Genomic DNA, 19,261 nt, shown 5'->3' with positions numbered 1-19,261 from the left:
TATATTTATGATCTAGGGTAGGATCCGGACTCAAACAAAGACCTGCGGGTCTAAAAGAACCCAATAGGTTATTTTCTCTAGACCTTAACTAAACCTATATTTTCGGGTAGGTTCGGTTTGTTTTTTGATCCGGATATAATTCTCATGCCTAAAAGAAACTTACGTAAAAGTGTACATATAAAATCTCAAATAAACTAATTTGTAGATTATATAACTGTTAAAAATTATATTTTTCGATATAATAAAACTTTGTATTATAATATAATCCAAAAAACCTGCGTTTTCTATGCGTGGGTCAAAATCTAGTTTCTCATTATATTGTGATTGTAAGCGATTAATATAATGCTTGCTAGAGAAATTCATTTGGACTAACATATTCTAAAATCAATTCTAATGACGCCACCTCAGCAAATTGAGATGTAATTAAGCGACACATCAGCAAACTTCAATTGTAAATACTACAAAATATAAGGTTATTATTTTTTAAATGATTCTTAATTAATATATAGGGGGATATATTTTAAAAAATAAATTGAATATCTTGGTCAAATATTCTTTAGCTAGTTACGTAGTTATAAAAGTTTTGGTATACAGCCCAATTTCCTTAAATATTATACCCGGCCTTCTTGAAGAATAGATAAGCTCAGGAGGAATCTTGTAGAAATCCTCATCAACGGGCTTAGGCGGCCTCGAAGCCGAAGTGGTGTCATTTTGGTACTGCTGCTTCACTTCGGTCCCGTCTACATAAACATAATAATAATACTTGTCCGTATGTGCACAAACGTCACGCACGCGCCTTTGTAGCCCCCTCTTTTCCGTCTTCCCCACCGAAGTCACTAGACAACACAACACGTTCTACTTTAGATGATTACAGTCTCAAGTTAATTAAGAATAGAATTATCAATAAGTAAACATGTTGATTAGTTTAATGAACCTGTCTTGAAGGATGGAGGTAACGTGGACGGGGATCGTGAGAAGCAAGCTTTAGGGCTTCTGCAGAAGAAGTGAAGTAGCAAACCAGTGGCGGACCCAACAATTAAATTAACCTGTGTCATAATATTTTGTTTAAAAAAAATCACAATAAGAAAAGCATTATGGAGGATCGAACTTGGGTTTTGCTTGGGTTTAGGGGTGTCAATCCGTTAACATTTACCATCTGGACTGATAATTATACTTGAGACTTTATGCAAAAAACATTATTTTTATGTTTTAACCTGTATCAACTGACACACCCAATCCTTTACTGGGTCCGCCTCTGTAGCAAACTCTAGATAAAGTAGAAAAAACATCAAGCCTGAGTCAAGACGAGGTTGAGCCGGTTAACCATCCAACAGCCTATGATCTGAGAAGGTAGGTGCAGCACGTACATCTGAGATATATGGAATAATTGGACTAAACTAGAACAAGTTTGGGTCAAGATGAAGCAGAAGTTCCACTTCGCAGAAACTCACATATTGTACACTCGGCGAGCTAGTTTATTAGTTACTAGGTGACCGATCCGCACCCTATGGAATAAATATTATATAGTTTTTAGAAGTAACATATTTTACAACATAATACCACCGTCTTTGGAGGAATTCATCAGTCATGGAAAAAAGTTGGTAGTCAATATTTGAGATGGACGAGAGGGAACACAGTAACGTCAATATGAATAGACAGTTATTGTGTGTATGTATAATTGCAACGTCACAAAATATTTTGTGTGTTTAAGAAGATACTTTCATTCAAAAAGTAGAATAAATAGTGTATAGTTTTAGAAGTAACAGATATCATTAATTAGAATTGTATTGTATATGTGTCGTAATTATTTATTTTAGGTGAATAATATTATTTTTCCATAAATAATAAAAAAACATTTATGTAGACATATTAAAAGAAAATATAAAAAAAATCAAAATATTATCCATAAATAATATAAATTATGAAGTACATTTCTCGATAAAGAAAGCAAATTCAATTAGAAACTTGAAAAAAATTAAATAAATTTTGTAAGCAATTTGATGGGTTAACATTATTTGATACATTTATAATTTCTAAATTTAATTGAACATGAAATAATATTAAATTGACATACCATCATCGGTCTCCTAACTCATCACAACCCATCTGGCAAATGCAAAAAATAAATAATTGTAACAGTTTATATATTTTAAAATTTGTATTTGAAAAAAAAGTAGATTAAAATTACGTACCGTGACTACGGAATATTCTGAAAAACTTGTTTGTAGACAACATTCAATGTTTTTGTCTGCGGCTTCCCTTCTTTACCAGTTATTAGGATTTTTAATCTAGATCTCGACTTAACTCTTGAAAGTGCAATTTTGCTTTGCATTTTGTTAGCATTTTATAAATTATTTTAAAATTATGATAAACTTATTCTTTAAACAACGATAAATAATTTAAAAATAATATTAATAAACATTTTTGGATTTTGTAATATTTAAAATAGTTATTATATAATTATAATAAACATCTCACTTTGAACCTTCATGTATATCACTTTGAACCTTCCTGTATATAATTATAATAATTATATAATTATAATTTAAAATAATTATTCTTCTTCGCCTTCACCATCCTACTTCAGCGGCTTCAGTTGAACCTTCCTATATATCCCTGAGAAATTTCCTCCCTGCGCCATTCTAAAAGGTTCTCTGCTGTGAGAAAATGACCTCATGAATTAAATAAAAAATGCATAATGCTAGCTTACTTATAAGATAGTATATTCAAGAATTAAAAATGATATAAGATAGTATTACTAAATGATACTATGTAATACTTTCCCCGGAATATATTCAACAAAAAAAGAGAAAGTATTAAAAAACCTTTTCAAGAACTGCTTTAACTTGACGAAGCTTCTCAGCATGTTCAAGGTCTTCTGGATCACTATCACTCTCACGACATGGTCTATATATAAAAAAAGGAAGACCATATTGTCGCTACCAGTATTCAACACATGAAAAAGATAGACCAGACATGCTTTTTGGAGACAAGACACAAAGAGTTGAGTTCAGAGTTCTACCTTGTACGGGGAACTAACATTCTTGTTGCATCTAATAGGTCTTGCAACTGGACTGCACTTTTTAGTTTTGTCTACAAAAAAAATAAAAATATATAAAATGAATCAAGGCTCTGATAAAAGATGGATGAAAGAAAAGCTGGAGCCTCTCGCACCTCAGCTCTTGGCTTTCCACCATTGTACTTCAGCATCAGGTTTAACAGTTTCTCCTCTGTAACATTTAGTTTCACTTTCTGTTTTGGAGTTCGATCGCCACTGTCATGTAATAACAAAATTTTAACAGATAGAAGTATAGAGGAGATAAAGGTGATTTATATGCTAAGAAAACATACTGTCGAATAACAACAATGACACAAGAGTGCCCATTGCCTTGGCGGGTTAGTCCTTTATTAGGCTGTACATGTTTATTGAACTTCCAAGACAAAGTGGGTGGCAGAGTCGATGAAAGATGAGGAGCCTTTGCGTCTAAACATTTTTCTTAGCACACAAGCAGCATTGTCGTAATATCTTAATAGTATGAGAGGAGAGATTTGTGAATAATACTTTAAAGAATGAAAAGAGAATATTTGTATTTTAAGACCTTGGGTGTCTCCTATATATATACAGTCGATTTATTTTTCATATTAATGACGCACAATATTTTGCAGAATAAATAATAAAATCGTTTAAAGAAAGATATTAAATGTGTATTGTCAAAAAATGATTTGCATATGATATGATTTTAACTTGCGCAACTAATCCATATTAGAAAGGTAAGTTATTAAAAACAAACAACCTAATTAGAAACATTAAAATATTTTGTAAGCAATGTAATAAATATGATATCAACATGCGCAAGTTTACCGTTTCAATAATAAGGAAAGTTTTTAATATTTGTCTTAATTCTAAATCTTGCCCAAGGGTAAACTAAATCGATAATATTTAATGATTTCAACTTGCGCAAGTAATCCATATTGTGAATAAGTGATTTGCATATTTGATGATTTCAACTTGCGCAAGTAATCCATATTAGAAAGGTAAGTTATTAAAAACAAATTTTGTCAATAAGTTATTTGCATATTTAATGATTTCAACTTGCGCAAATAATCCATATTAGAAAGGTAGGTTATTAAAAACAAACAACCTAATTAGTAAGGATGGGCACTTTACGCGATATCCAAAGTGGCACCCGAACCCGATCCGAAAATGCATGTCAAGTTTTTTATTTCAAAAATTAACAAAAAGTTACATCCAAATTTTTTTAAAAAATAACTAAATTAATACATTTTTAATTTTAAAATGTTATGTCCAAATCTATTAACCATTCAATCTATTAAAAATAAAAAAATTAGTTAACTGAAAGTTATATTTTTAAATATAGGAAACTTGAGAAATGAAAATTTTAATTTTTTTTTCAAAATCTAAATATCCGAACCCGATCCGAAAGAACCGAATCCGAACTAAAAATACCCGAACCCGACCCGAAGTACAGAAATACCCGAACGGGTTCTACACCTCTATACTGAAATACTCGAAAAACTGAAATACCCGACCCGAACGTCCACCCCTACTAATTAGAAACATTACATTTTTTTCTAAGCAAATGTAATTAATATGATATCAACATGCGCAAGCTTACTGTTTGAATAATAAGGAAAGTTTTTAATATTTATCTTAGTTCTTAATCTTGCCAAAGGCTAAAGTAAATCGATAATTATTATCCCCTAGCTATATATGGGCTTAACAAAATTGACAATAGTTTTGGGCTTATCTACATAAGCGATTGATTAAAATAAATGAAAAATAAAATTCAAAAAAATCGACCAATAGAATTATAACAATTTTTCTGGGAAGCTCTATATTAATGTCATGTCAGCAAAAATCACTATAGTGACTTCTCTTTTAATGTATAGGAGGATTTTTAATTTTAAAATGTTATGTCCAAATCTATTAACCATTCAATATATTAAAAATAAAAAAAATAGTTAACTGAAAGTTATATTTTTAAATATAAGAAACTTGAGAAATGAAAATTTTAATTTTTTTTTTCAAAATCCCGATCCGAAATAACCGAATCCGAACTAAAAATATCCGAACCCGACCCGAAGTACAGAAATACCCGAACGGGTTCTACACCTCTATACTGAAATACTCGAAAAACTGAAATACCCGACCCGAACGTCCACCCCTACTAATTAGAAACATTAAAATATTTTCTAAGCAAATGTAATTAATATGATATCAACATGCGCAAGTTTACTGTTTGAATAATAAAGAAAGTTTTTAATATTTGTCTTAGTTCTTAATCTTGTCCAAGGCTAAACTAAATCGATAATTATTATCTCCTATCTATATATGGGCTTAACAAAATTGACAATAGTTTTGGGCTTATCTACATAAGCGATTGATTAAAATAAATGAAAAATAAAATTCAAAAAAATCGACCAATAGAATTATAACAATTTTTCTGAGAAGCTCTATATTAATGACATGTCAGCAAAAATCACTAAAGTGACTTCTCTTTTAATGTATAGGAGGATATCAATAGTAGTCTTGTTCAATTATGCTATGTTACTTTAAAGTCTTATTCATAAATCATCTTTTCCTTATTTTTTTTACCAAAAAAAAAAAAATCTTTTCCTTATTTTTCTAAATCTACCCAATCACTTTTAGCTTCCACCCACTATGCACCTAATACATATAATTTTTATATTTCTTGACTTGACTTGTCAATTTACGCGTTTTTACTGATGTTATTTCTTCTTCAGATTGGAAAGTTTTGTGATCCTTTCCTCTTCTTCGTGCTGTTATTCATGGCTTCTTCTTCATCTCTATCTCACAGTTGGTTGTATCACGTCTTCCTGAGCTTCCGTGGAGAAGACATGCGCAAAGGCTTTCTTAGTCACGTTCGGAAAGGGTTCGAAAGCAAGGGAATCATAGCTTTCGTTGATGAAGAGATCAAGAGAGGCGAATCTGTCCGTACCGTCCTTGTAGGAGCGATCAGACAATCAAGGGTTGCCGTTGTCTTGCTCTCCCCTAACTACGCTTCATCAAGCTGGTGTCTTGACGAGTTGGTGGAAATCATGAAGTGCAGGGAAGAGTACCAACAGACAGTGATGACCATTTTCTACGAAGTGGATCCATCTGATGTTAGGAAGCAGACCGGAGATTTCGGGAAAGCCTTCGATGCAACCTGTGTGGGAAAAATAGAAGAGGTGAAGCAGGCATGGAGGCAAGCTTTGACGGATGTCGCGGGTATAGCTGGTTACCACACTAGCAACTGGTTCGTTCACTTTTACTTCCACTTGCTTATTTATAGGGATGTTAACATTGATAATTACCCATGGATTTACCCAAACCCAGTAATAATGGGTTGGGTTTTTACCCACCTGCAATTGATTGGGTCAAATATGGGTATGAATTAGACCTAAGCAAAAAAACTGGAACCGAAAAATCAAAATACTCAAAACTGGAATTTGGAATCGGATAGAAACCTTCAAATATCGGAATGGTTCTTAAATTTCTATATTCGAAATAACCGAACCGACTGGCTACCCAAATATAAAAAAAATTTAATTATATATATACAACATAATTAAAAATATTTATAATTTTAAAATCTAATAAAAGTATTCAAAAATAGTTAAAGAAAACGAAATTATTATAAAGTATCCGAACTACATAAAAGTATCTATATATTTTTATGTAAAATATCCAAAGATATCCAAAATATCTGAAAGTTGTATCCAAATTATTCAATATTTTATCTAATATCCGATATTTAACATGAATTACCCGAACTACTCGAAATAACCGAATAAGAACCAAATGAGAACCGATTTTTTTTACTATTTTCCGGTTTCTAGTTTTACCATCCAAAATGAACCGAACCCGAAACTACTCGAACCGAACCAAAAATAAGTCAAGTAGTACATATCCTCTAACCTCCTATCCAAACTACCCGATATTCGAAACATCGGAACCAAACCAGTATCCGAAATGCTCGGGTGTAGTATGAATTTTAAAACTCATATTTATGTTGGGTAAATACAAAAGGGTAATGGTATACCCATGGATTTTCAATTATATAAAAGTATGTTTTTCCATCATTTTTAATAGAAAAATACTCATCATTTGCTCTCATTCTCACCAAAAATATAGTTTTTAATTTTTTAAATAAAAAAGCAAAATCTTGTTTTTCCTCCAAAACCACAAAACGAATTTACTCGCCAAAACTGAAAAAATGGGGTTTTCCCCAAAAACAAGTTTTCTCACAAAACCGCAAAAAACAAGTTCACCAACAAAACTAGAAAACAAGTATTTCCCACCAAATTGGAAAATGGTTTTTTCTGTCCTAACCATAAAAACGAATTTTTTTCACCATAACCAAGATACAAAATTTTCCGCCATAACTAGAAAACGAGTTTTCCCACCATAACTGCAAAAACGAGTTTTTCCACCATAACTAAAAAACGAGTTTTTCCATCATAACTGCAAAAACGATTTTTCTCGCCAAAACCGTAAAAAAACTTTTCTCACCAAAGCCGGGGAACAAATTTTCCCACCAAACAAAGAATTGAGTTTTATCACCAAAACCGTAAAACTGAGCTTTCCAACTAAAACTGAAAAAATGAGTTTTCACGCCAAAATCAGAAAACGAGTTTCACATCAAAACCCAAAACTGGGTAAACGTATTTTCCTGCCAAAACGATTTTTCTCGCCAAAACAAACTTTTCCGCCAAAATCGAAAAATGAGTTTTTCTAGTCAAAACCAGAAAATGAGTTTTTCTTTTCGTCAAAAACTGCAAAAAAAAACCTGAAAACGAGTTTTTCTGTCAAGCCCACAAAAAAAAAGTTTTTGCCAAAATCAGAAAATTATTTTAACGTAAACACCGCAAAATGAGGTTTCCCACAAAAATAAAATTTTTCGCTAAAACCGCAAAAATGAATTGTCCCTCCCTCCAAAACTAAATCTTGTTGAAAAATTTACAAAATCTTATTATCCTACTAAACCAAAGTATTAAAAAAATCCAATTTTATGTAAAATCATTTGTGATGATTAATATATCATTTGTAAGATTTTTAAAGTCATTTATATTAATTCATTTCTAATGGTTTATAAAACATATATAATAGTAATATTTTTATTATTTAAATCATTTATGAGTTTTAAATCATTAATAATGAATAATTTATCATTAATAAAAGTTTCCAAAACGATTTATAAAGTTTAATTAAGATTTATAAAACCATTTACATGGAATAATTTCTCATTATTTATAGGATTTTAGAAAATATTTATGAAAATTAGCATTTTGTAAATTATTTAAAATTTAAAACCATCGATAACTATTTAGAAATTGTTTTGTAAAAGTCTTCAATCTTTTTTATAACAGATTATTTTCTTGAGTTATAAAACCACCAATTAGGATTTATGAAACTATTTATAAGGATTTTAAAGCTTCTGAGAAAGGATTCATAAAAGTTAAAATTTGTAATTTTTTATAAATTATTTATAAATGTATAGAGTCCCTTATAAGAAGTTATAATTTTTTTATAAAATCTTAAAGGAAAATAACCACAAAACAAATTATATCAGTAGTAATACAATCCAAATAATATTATGAATAAAAGTATATTTATAAATTTATGATTTTGTTTCTATTCTTATTTTTTTTTAAATTAATAAAATTTTACATATATATAGGTATGTTTCTTCTTAATAATTTTTGTACTTTATATTTTAGTTGCAAGCGTGGGTCTATTTGTCACTGAACTATTTTGGGATTTTGATAATTTGTATGGACTAAAAGCGTGATCTACAAACCAATTGAGCTATAAGTATATACTAGATTTTAACTCGCGCTATGCGCGGAAATATACATTTATATTGATGTTTATGTTCTTAAATTTACATTTCATGATTTAAAGGTATTTTATAAATCTCGAGGTAAAATTCCGTTGTTTTTTGAGTAAATAAAAGCATTTAGATGAATTACTTGTAAATAAAGAATTCATGATTCAACGGTATTTTATAAATTTTGTTATTTTTGAATAAATTAGATTAAGTTATGTTTGGTTAGATATTATGGAATAATTGTAATATATCCTGCATAATTAAGATATGGTGGAAATGTTTTTTCTTTTTATTTTTGTTCAGATTTAATTTTTTTTTTTTTTTTTTTTTGACGTCGAAAGGCTATTCTATTACTCAAACTTGAGGTGGTCTGGGTAACCAAACCGGAATAGAACAACCAATAAAACATAACTCCCTATGGAAGGATCTAGCAGTCTTAGCCAAAAAATCAGCCGTCTGGTTACGTGCCCGTGGGACGTGAGCGATTTTAAAATCCGGAAAGCATATCTGTAGCGTCTCTATCCTCTCCAATTCCGTCGCAAAGCTTGGCCACGCCTGAGGTTCCTTCACCATTGCTATCAGTTCCTTACAATCTGTCCCGAAGCTCTGGCAGTTCGAATGTTGCAGCATATTCTCCATCGCCCATCGCAGTGCCTCTACTTCCGAGTGCAAAGCTGATTCCCGCCGAGTGAAATTCCTTGTCCCCATAAGCTGCACATTCCCAGACCCATCCATCCACACCCATCCGCATCCACTAAAGTTAGCAGAAGATGTCCAAGATCCATCTAGCAAGCAAATATTTCCCAAGCTTATGGCTTGGGGCTCCTCATCTGTATTAGCTTGTGTTACAGGTTGTACCACTTCCTTAGCATCAAACCAGGCTTGACATTCGCTCTCCGCATGTCGGACTAACTCCAAAGGATCTCGATCTATGCCCCTGAAGAGTTTCTCATTCCTAGCCTTCCAAATGTACCATATTATCCAGGGATAAGGGTCTCTATCACGATCAGGCTCAAGAATGCTATTTTTCCTCCAAAAGAGATAGTCCATATTCGTGTAGATGCTTGATACTGGAAAGATGTTCGGGCTTGTCGGAGTCGAAGCTAAAGACCAAACTTGAAGAGCTGGCGGGCATTCAAAAATTGCATGTGTGACAGTCTCCTCTGCTTCTCCACATCGTGGGCAGTAGTTATCACATCTCATATTGCGTCTTACCAGGTTCCTTGTTACTGCCACATGACCAGTTAACAATTGCCATATAAGGTGACATATTTTCGTAGGAGCCTTCAGTTTCCACGCAAACGCTTGGAGCTTGGTAATACTTGGGTCCAAAACTTCCCTTTGCTCTGTTTTATTCAACAAATTCTGAGCCACCCAATATCCAGACTTGACCGTGTACTGACCATTCCTTGTGAAGTTCCAGCAGTAAGAGTCACGACGATGAGTTGAGCTTATGGCCAAACTCCTAATGAGTGGTATGTCATCAGGATGAACATAGTTCTCCAGTAAGCCCACATCCCAATCCTTCGATTCTTGATTAATAAGATCGCTTACTCGCATATTAGGATGCATCACTGGTGCCATTGGGGCAGCTGGCCTCGCGGGATTCGTTGGAATCCATGGATCCTCCCAAACCTTAACCTCATATCCAGAGTGTATCTTCTGTCGAATGCCCAATAATAGCAGATTCCTCGCAGCAGAAATGCTCGTCCACACATAAGATGGGCCAGTAGGAGCGTTTACTCTCAGTGGAGAACTCAGCCTATAATATCTCCCCCGTAGTACACGGGCCACCAGAGAATCAGGGAATTGAACTATTCTCCATAGTTGTTTTGCCAACAATGCCAGATTAAACTCATGGATCATGCGAAAACCAATCCCTCCCTCTTCTCTGGATAGGCAAACCTTGTCCCATTTCGCCCAATGTATCCCTCTTTTTGGTGGATTCGAGCTCCACCAAAACTGAGCGATAGCACTAGCTAAGTTCAGATTTAATTGAAACAACTGATTACTGTGTGTTTATACTATTAAAATATGTTCAATAAATAATTTAGTGTTAAGCAGATGTTAGACATATATTTCTTTATTTTGTAATATTGTTTGTGTAGAAACAAAAGTACGTTACCTTATCATATTACTATTCAGTATTTTTTAATCGTTGGAAAGATATCAAGGAATCATTTTTGTTTTTGTTAAGATTGTTCGCTTAATGTTAGGAAAATTTTTGAGATAAATATTGTATAACCAAATTATGTTAACCAAATTATAAGGGATGTTAACTTTAATTAATTTCTAATGAATGGTAAATAGGTCCAAAATTTAAATGACAACTTTTTAAGTAGATAAATAGTAGGACTCTATTTTAATAGAGTAGATATATACACTACAAGAAAACACAACATTAACGACGGCGAAATTCGTAGTAAGTTCGTCGTAAAATCAGTTTTACGAGGAATTAGCGAGGAAACACGTTTCGTCGTTATTTGTTCGTCGTAACGCATATTTCCTCGCTAATTCGTCGTAAACTAACGAGAAAACATTTCCTCGTAAAGACGAAGCAAAGTATTCGTCGTAAAAACCACGTAACCCTTCCACGTAAGGGGGACGCTACATTTCCTCGTAAATACCTTGAAAACATTTCCTCGTAAATAACACGTAAATGTTTCCACGTCAAATACTCGTTAATCTTTCCTCGTAGTGTTGACGTAAATATTTTACTCGTTAATTCCTCGTAAAATTTCCACGTAAGGTTGTCGTAATTTAGCTACGAATTTACTTTGAGTTTATATTTTCCAGATTAAAAAAAACAATGTATTTAATTATTTAATAAAAATCTAATTTAAAAAGAATATTAAATACGAAAATAATTTATACATAAATAATTTTTGAATTTATAATACAACCAACGAAAAAAAAAACTAAGGGTCGTTCATCCCCGGTAGAATTCCTCACTCCTCCTCTCTACATCCGCGTCGGCATGTGTGACGGATGATGATTCGCCTAAAATTAACATCAACAATAATTAACAAATTCTATAAATCTAACTAAGTTCTCTACATTAACCACCTAATCAACACTAATTAACATAAAATCCGTAAAACTATCTAAATTTCCTACACTAACCACCTAATCTACCTAAACTAATCAAATTAGAGAGGAAATAGAGAGCGTACCATAGCTACAAAAGGGAGAGGAAGTTGAGACGAAATGGGAAGTGAGAACTCGCGTGTATATATAGGAAATTATGAAATGTCGTAAATTCCTCGTAAAGTTACGAGGAACTCGTGAGGCCCGTGTTTTTATTTACGAGGAACTCGCGAGGCCCGTGTTTCATTTCCTTGTAACATCGTCGTTAATTTACGAGGAATTAGCGAGGCCCGCTTTTATTTTTACGAGGAATGAACGAGGCTCGCGTTTTTTTATTACGAGGTCTTTACGACGATTTCTGCTTACGTGGAATTAACGAGTGCCACGTTCTTTATTTTTAAGAATCGTCGTAAGTTCCTCGTTAATTTACGAGGAAATAACTACGTTTATGTTTAAATCCCTAAAATCCGAAACCCCAAACCCCTTCTTCCTTATCTTCCTTATCTTCTACTTCATATATTCCAAACCCCAACCCCATCCTCCCTTTAACCTCAATCTCTTCTATCCATTCCAAACCCCAAATTCTGAAACCACAATTCCTTAACTAATAATCTCAATCTCTTCTTTCTAATTCAAACCCCATTACAAAAATTAAATTATATAAATAGATTTCCATGATTAAATCCATCAAATCACATGCATTAAATCTGAAAATCAATCATATTAAAACACAAATACATCAATCAGATACATCGACATTCTCGTCATTACTAGAAACATCATCATTTTCATTAAACTCGTCTTCAACAGCTTCGTCTGTGGCATCGTCGGTAATATCTTCGTAATCATGATTATGCAGATCAATGAGAAGGATGTCATCAATTTGTTGTTCAGGTACCTCAACTTCATCTATCTGTTCTTCTTGCAATGGTGGTTCTTCTCCACTGATGATTTGTCCACGAAGTGTAACTTTGATCACGGCAAACCAATTTATTCACGTTTCGTTTCCTCGTTACATCGTCGTTAATTTACGAGGAATTAGCGAGGCCCGCTTTTATTTTTACGAGGAATGAACGAGGCCAGCGTTTTTTTATTATGAGGTCTTTACGACGATTTCTGCTTACGTGGAATTAACGAGTGCCGCGTTCTTTATTTTTAAGAATCGTCGTAAGTTCCTCATTAATTTACGAGGAAATAACTATGTTTATGTTTAAATCCCTAAAATCCGAAACCCCAAACACCAACCCCAACCCCATCCTCCCTTTAACCTCAATCTCTTCTATCCATTCTAAACCCCAAATTCTAAAATCACAATTCCTTAACTAATAATCTCAATCTCTTCTTTCTAATTCAAACCCCATTACATAAAATTAAATTATATAAATAGATTTTCATGATTAAATCCATCAAATCACATGGATTAAGTCTGAAAATCAGTCATATTAAAACACAAATACATCAGTCAGATACATCGACATTTTCGTCATCACCAGAAACATCATCATTTTCATTACTCGTGATTATGTGGAATTTAGTAAGGTAGCCGAAACAAAAAACGTGTTACAATTACAAAGTGGGTGGACTCGAAAATTCTTCGTTAAGTAAACGTAAACTATTTCCTCGTAAAGAAGATGCTACTTTTACGTCGAGCTTACGAGGAAACAGTTTTTCCTCGTAAAAACGAAGTTACCTTGCGTGGTTTTTACGAGGAAATTGTTTCCTCGTTATTTTACGACGAACTAACGTTGATTGTAAATTTCCTTGTAAGATTCTCGTAAAGTCAACGTAAATTTACGAGGACCAGTTTTCCTCGTTAATTTTCATCGTTAATCTTGTGTTTTCTTGTAGTGATATATATATGTTCTATATGATAATGTTACAAAAAATATCATTTTTAATGGACGAGAACTTAATTTAGCCATATATGTTGTTGATAAAAAATATAATGAAATATATATTTTAAAAGATGTAAAAAATCTAAAAAATACTACATAAATCATACTTACGCTTTTATAAAAAGTATTAACAAATCAAATCAAATAAATCTGTTTACTCTAAAAAATTATCTACCAAAAATTTAAATTCAATTTTAAAATATTACAATATATTACTGAATGCAAAAACATAAAAAAAAAATTATAGTATATTATATTAAAATTTTAAAATTATTTGTACCCGTAAGTTTGCTGGCAACCACCTAGTAGGTAATAAAGTTACAATTCCTAGACATATAACGTTACTTTTCATGAATAACGTTTTTAATGAATTATCCTCATGTTTTTGGTAGTGACAATGAAGCTGAAATGATCAACAAAGTTGCCTTAGATGTTACGGCTGTGCTGGGGTTTACACCATCAAAAGACTTTGATGACTTTATTGGCATAGAAGCTCGTATGATGGAGATAAAGTCTAAATTGATCCTACAATCAGAAGAAGTTAAAGTGATTGGGGTTGTGGGTCCTCCCGGGATAGGTAAGACGACCATTGCCACAGTTTTATACAACCAAATCTCTCCTGGTTTTCCGTTCAGCACGTTTTTGGAAAATATAAAAGGAAGTTATGAGAAGCCTTGTGGTAACAACTATAGGTTGAAGTTGCGTTTGCAGAAAAACTTGTTGTCTGAAATATTCAACCAAAGGGATATTGGGGTCTGTCATTTGGGAGTGGCTCAAGAAATGCTGGGTGACAAAAAAGTGTTGGTTGTTCTTGATGAAGTGGGTAGCTGGTGGCAACTAGAGGCAACGGCTGACCAGAGTGGATGGCTGGGTCCCGGAAGTATTGTTATCATTACAACTGAAGACAGAAAACTTCTCAAGGCACTCGGACTCGGGATCAATCATATCTACGAGATGGAATTTCCAACTTCAAGTGAGTCTCTGCAGATCTTCTGCCAATATGCTTTCGGTAAAAATTCTCCAGATAATGGCTTTGAATGGCTTGCTTGGGAAGTTACTGGACTTTCTGGTGATCTTCCTCTAGGACTGAGATTCATGGGATCGTATCTACGAGGAATGTCCAGGGACTACTGGATAGACGCACTACCAAGGCTCAGGTCTAGCCTTGACACAGAAATTGAATCAACTTTAAGATTTAGCTACGACGTCCTAAGTGATAAAGATAAAGCTCTTTTCCTGCATATTGCATGTTTCTTTTCGTGTTTCTTTTGTGAAGTTGATAGCTTTAAGAGTTGTCTTGAAAAAAGTGGTTTGGACGTCAACCATGGGCTTCAAGTCTTAGCTCATAAATCTCTTATATATATAGAGAAAGGATACGTAAAGATGCATTGTTTGCTGCAACAAATGGGCAGAGAAATTGTCAAGAAAGAGTCTTTAGAGGAGCCTGGGCATCGACAGTTCTTGATGGATACCATGGAGATTTCTGATGTACTTGAAGAAGATACTGTACGTTTTTTTTTTAACATCTGCAGTCTTTTTTTTCCTTGGTTTACAAGGTGAGATTTATTTTTTTCTTTTTGAATAATCTCTTCTTATAGGGTACTGGAAAAGTTCTAGGCATAATGCTGGATACTTCAAACAGCGAGAAAATCCAAATAAGTAAAAGCGCTTTCCAAGGGATGAATAATCTCCAGTTTCTATATGTCAGGTCTAATACCTTATGCATACCCGAAGGCCTCATCTGCCTCCCCCACAAACTCAGACTTATAGATTGGAACGGCTGTCCTTTAAGATTTTGGCCTTCCAAGTTCTCTGGGAAGTTTCTTGTTGAACTAATCATGTCAAATAGCAAATTTGAGAAGCTTTGGGAGGGAATCAAGGTAAAAGTAGTCATCATTGTTTTTTTCGTCAAGCAGGATTAGTCATTTATCCGAAACTTTATCTTTCTTTTTTTTTTTTTTCTTGTGTAGCCTCTCTATTGCCTCAAGCGGATGGACTTGAGCTTCTCCAAGTCTCTGAAAAAGATTCCAGATCTCTCAAAAGCAACGAGTCTCAAGGAAATAAATTTCCATTGCTGCGAAAGTTTGTTAGAGCTCACAAGCTCTATTGGCAATGCCACTAAGCTTACATTCTGCTACCTTACGGGTTGTTCGCTTTTGAAGGAGCTCCCCTCTTCTATCGGTAGCTTAATCAATCTCGAGAAGTTAGACTTGAGATATACTGCAATAGAGAAAATGCCATCATCATTCAGCACTTGGTCTTTGCTTTATGAATTGGATATTAGTGGGTGTAAAAACATCAAAGACTTCCCAGATGTTCCTGACAGCATTGTAGAGTTGGCGTTGTCCGGTACAGGGATAGAGGAGGTTCCTCCATTGATTGGGAATCTATTTCGTCTGCGTAAACTATTTATGTATGGATGCGCCGAGCTGAAAACTATATCTCCAAACATTTCTAAGTTGGAGAATCTTGAGTTTCTTGCTCTGTTTAACCATTGTGGGACTGAGCGTGATTATGAAAGGTTCCCTATACTTACTTATCCTAGCATATTTAGAGCAGTTATTAACTGGAAGGGTGACTTATTAAAGCGCCGTTGGGAATTACAATCAGACTTCAAGGTTCACTACCTTTTTCCTATATGTCTACCGGAGAAGGCTCTTTCATCTCCAATATCACTTAGTTTAACCAGTGATAGTTTGGAGACTATTCCAGATTGCATCAGAAGTCTCTCGCGGCTAATTGAGCTTGACATCAGAGCATGCGAAAAGCTCGTAGCACTTTCACCGCTCCCAGGTTCCCTTCTATCTATAGATGCAGGAGATTGTGAATCATTGAAGAGAATAAACTCTTCTTTTCAAAATCCAAATATTTGCCTAAACTTTTCTCACTGCATAAACCTGAATCAAGAAGCTCGAAATCTCATCCATGCATCAGCTTGCAAATATGCATTCTTACCGGGTGAAGAAGTGCCTGCACACTTCACTCACCGAGCCAGTTCAGGTTCCCTAACGATCAATTCGACTCCAACACTTCTTCCTTCATCCTTCAGATTCAAAGCTTGCATCTTGCTGTCAGAAGGTTATTTTCCTGAGGATACATTGGTGGATGTATCTGTTCGCGTCAGGAGTAAACAGAATGGCCTCATCGTCGGACGTGGTGGATCAACCCAGCTCCATATTCCATATCTACGTCGATATGAAGAGCATTTGTATATATTTGAGGATTCTTTCTCTCTAAACCAGGATTCCCCTGAAGCCGAAGAAACCACTTTTAGCGAGCTTACTTTTGTGTTTAGACTCTATGATAAAACCTGCAAGGTCAAAGGCTGCGGTGTACGATTTTTCGAAGGGATTCAATGTATTACTGATGGAAATGAAGATGATGATGATGATGATGATGATGATGATGATGATGATAAGGATGGTGACGGAGATGAAAGTGCTGATGATGTTGAAGATTCAATAAGATAGATATTTTGTTTCAATTATAGAAAGAAGAAAGGAAAATGAGATACGAAGATAGTACCAATACCAAGAGACTTATATTGGTCTTAGAGTCTTTGCAGTCAAGAGAAGCAGTTCAAGTATAAAGCAAACGATGTCTTGAGTTTCAATCGTCTGGGTTAGGCCAGCCATTCTCAATATCTGGATGTACTCACGTGTAATTCGTTTTCCTTTCACTGAATAAATTGTGGTATGTGTGTGAGAGTTTATCAGTATGCACACTATATCAAGCTTCTTACAGTCTCAACGTGCATCAAAAAGCAAAAAAAATCTCATCCAGACATTAGATCGCGAATCTTCACTCGTACTGGGTGTAGAAGTGCCTGCACTGACTGCACACTTTACTCACCAATCTACTTCAGGTTCCCAAACGATCAATTTGACTCCAGAATCTCTTCCTTCATCCTTCAGATTCAAAGCTCGCATCTTGCTGTCAAGAGACAAACATTTTGTTTTGTTCTGAAAGAAAAAGGATTTCAGTGATGTAAATATTTGCTTAATCCAAAGACAAGTCAATACTGTTAATCTTTTATCAACCGCTTGTGTTACACAACGATCACAGTGTGTTACACACGAGTTCGAGAGAAAGAATAAGATAGACGTTTCAGGCTTATAAACTTTTCTGAAAATACTTTTGTATTATTAAGATTCGGTGATGATGTTACAACAAATGATTGATCTTTATATAGAGATCGAATCATTACAAGTATAAGAGACACAACTCTTTATACTAAACGACACAACATGAAGAGTTACAACTCTTTGTGTAATAACATAAATAACTAACTTATGTAAATGTATTAAGGAGAGATTAGATTATAATTTAACACTCCTCTTTAATCATATCTCGACTTGACTCCAAGCTGCTTCCTTAATATAAAGATATTCAATCTGGTAAAACCGAAGACAACCAGAATAGAAAAAATAATTTGGATTTGATAATATCGTATAATTTTAATAAATTTTATTTTAAAAAATCACAATATAAAGATATGGTTTGAAATATATCGAATAAACTGAATAAAAATATTAATTAAATATTAGATTATATCTATATGTAAGAACGAACTGGAAAGAGCCAAATGAAAAAATGACTTTGGACCCTCATTTGTTTCCAACTTTTACCACAAAACGTTTTTAGTATTGAAAATATATATTCATAACCAATAAAAATAAATTACAAAAATAAAATAAATGGTTAAAAGAAACATGAATATTGTTAGGGTTATAAAATTATTTTTAAATGCTTCATTTTTTTGTTATTTTATTAAATAATAAAAGGAAGTAAATTAAAATTTAGTTACATGTCTATATAAACAAAAATATTTTTTTTTTAAGAATTGAGCCCCTAAATATAAAGGGTTCTCCCCTATTGCTTTACTTATTTTGTGTTTATGTTTTGCTCATTTTTTCTTATATTTTGCTTATTTTTTTCATATATCATGGTTAACTTTTTTTAATAGACCATGGAAAAAATACAGTGATTTTACCATGAATTGCATATTATACAAGTATAATTTATACAATATGCAATTCATGGTATATTGAGTCCGCCACTATATATACACATATAATTATTAATATTAAATGAATTTACAAATTATATTGAGATGATTTAGCTAACTTGAATTAGGTTTTGGATTCCAATAGCAATATCGTAATATTTTTCAGAGTGACGAAGACAATGGAACCGGAGGCTGTAATCTTGAAGAAACTGGTCTTATACAAAAATTAATAACAATATTGTATTGGGAGGCTCTATTACTCGATATCTAGCTTTGGAGGAAGGTTGGTCGTTTTTAGTTAATTTATTTTTTTACTTTTTTTTTTTGAGAACTAATTATTTTTCATATTTATTTATTCTAAGTGTAATATATTTTTTTGTTTACCAATTAATATACATAAAAATTATATGATCGGA

General features: G+C 33.2%; 1 protein-coding gene across 1 annotated transcript; it reads left to right on the top strand.

Annotated features, from left to right (window-relative positions):
- The first annotated feature begins 5,379 nt into the window (after positions 1-5,379).
- Positions 5,380-18,026, top strand: LOC106393810 (disease resistance-like protein DSC2). The gene is made up of 4 exons (XM_048777997.1): positions 5,380-6,281; positions 14,230-15,343; positions 15,436-15,717; positions 15,808-18,026. The coding sequence occupies exons 1-4, from the start codon at positions 5,749-5,751 to the stop codon at positions 17,305-17,307; spliced, it is 3,429 nt and encodes a 1,142-aa protein (XP_048633954.1). The 5' UTR covers positions 5,380-5,748; the 3' UTR covers positions 17,308-18,026.
- Positions 18,027-19,261: the final 1,235 nt, after the last annotated feature.

Source organism: Brassica napus, chromosome A4 (genome assembly GCF_020379485.1).
Source record: "Brassica napus cultivar Da-Ae chromosome A4, Da-Ae, whole genome shotgun sequence".
NCBI lineage: Eukaryota > Viridiplantae > Streptophyta > Magnoliopsida > Brassicales > Brassicaceae > Brassica > Brassica napus.
The sequence above is the reverse complement of the archived record's forward strand: the minus strand, read 5'-3'. Positions and strand labels throughout refer to the sequence as shown.

Coding starts and splice junctions, on each gene's coding strand:
- LOC106393810 (XM_048777997.1), top strand. CDS start 5,749: ATGTTATTTCTTCTTCAGATTGGAAAGTTTTGTGATCCTTTCCTCTTC. Junction 6,282..14,229: donor GGTTACCACACTAGCAACTG/GTTCGTTCACTT, acceptor TGTTTTTGGTAG/TGACAATGAAGCTGAAATGA. Junction 15,718..15,807: donor AGCTTTGGGAGGGAATCAAG/GTAAAAGTAGTC, acceptor TTTCTTGTGTAG/CCTCTCTATTGCCTCAAGCG.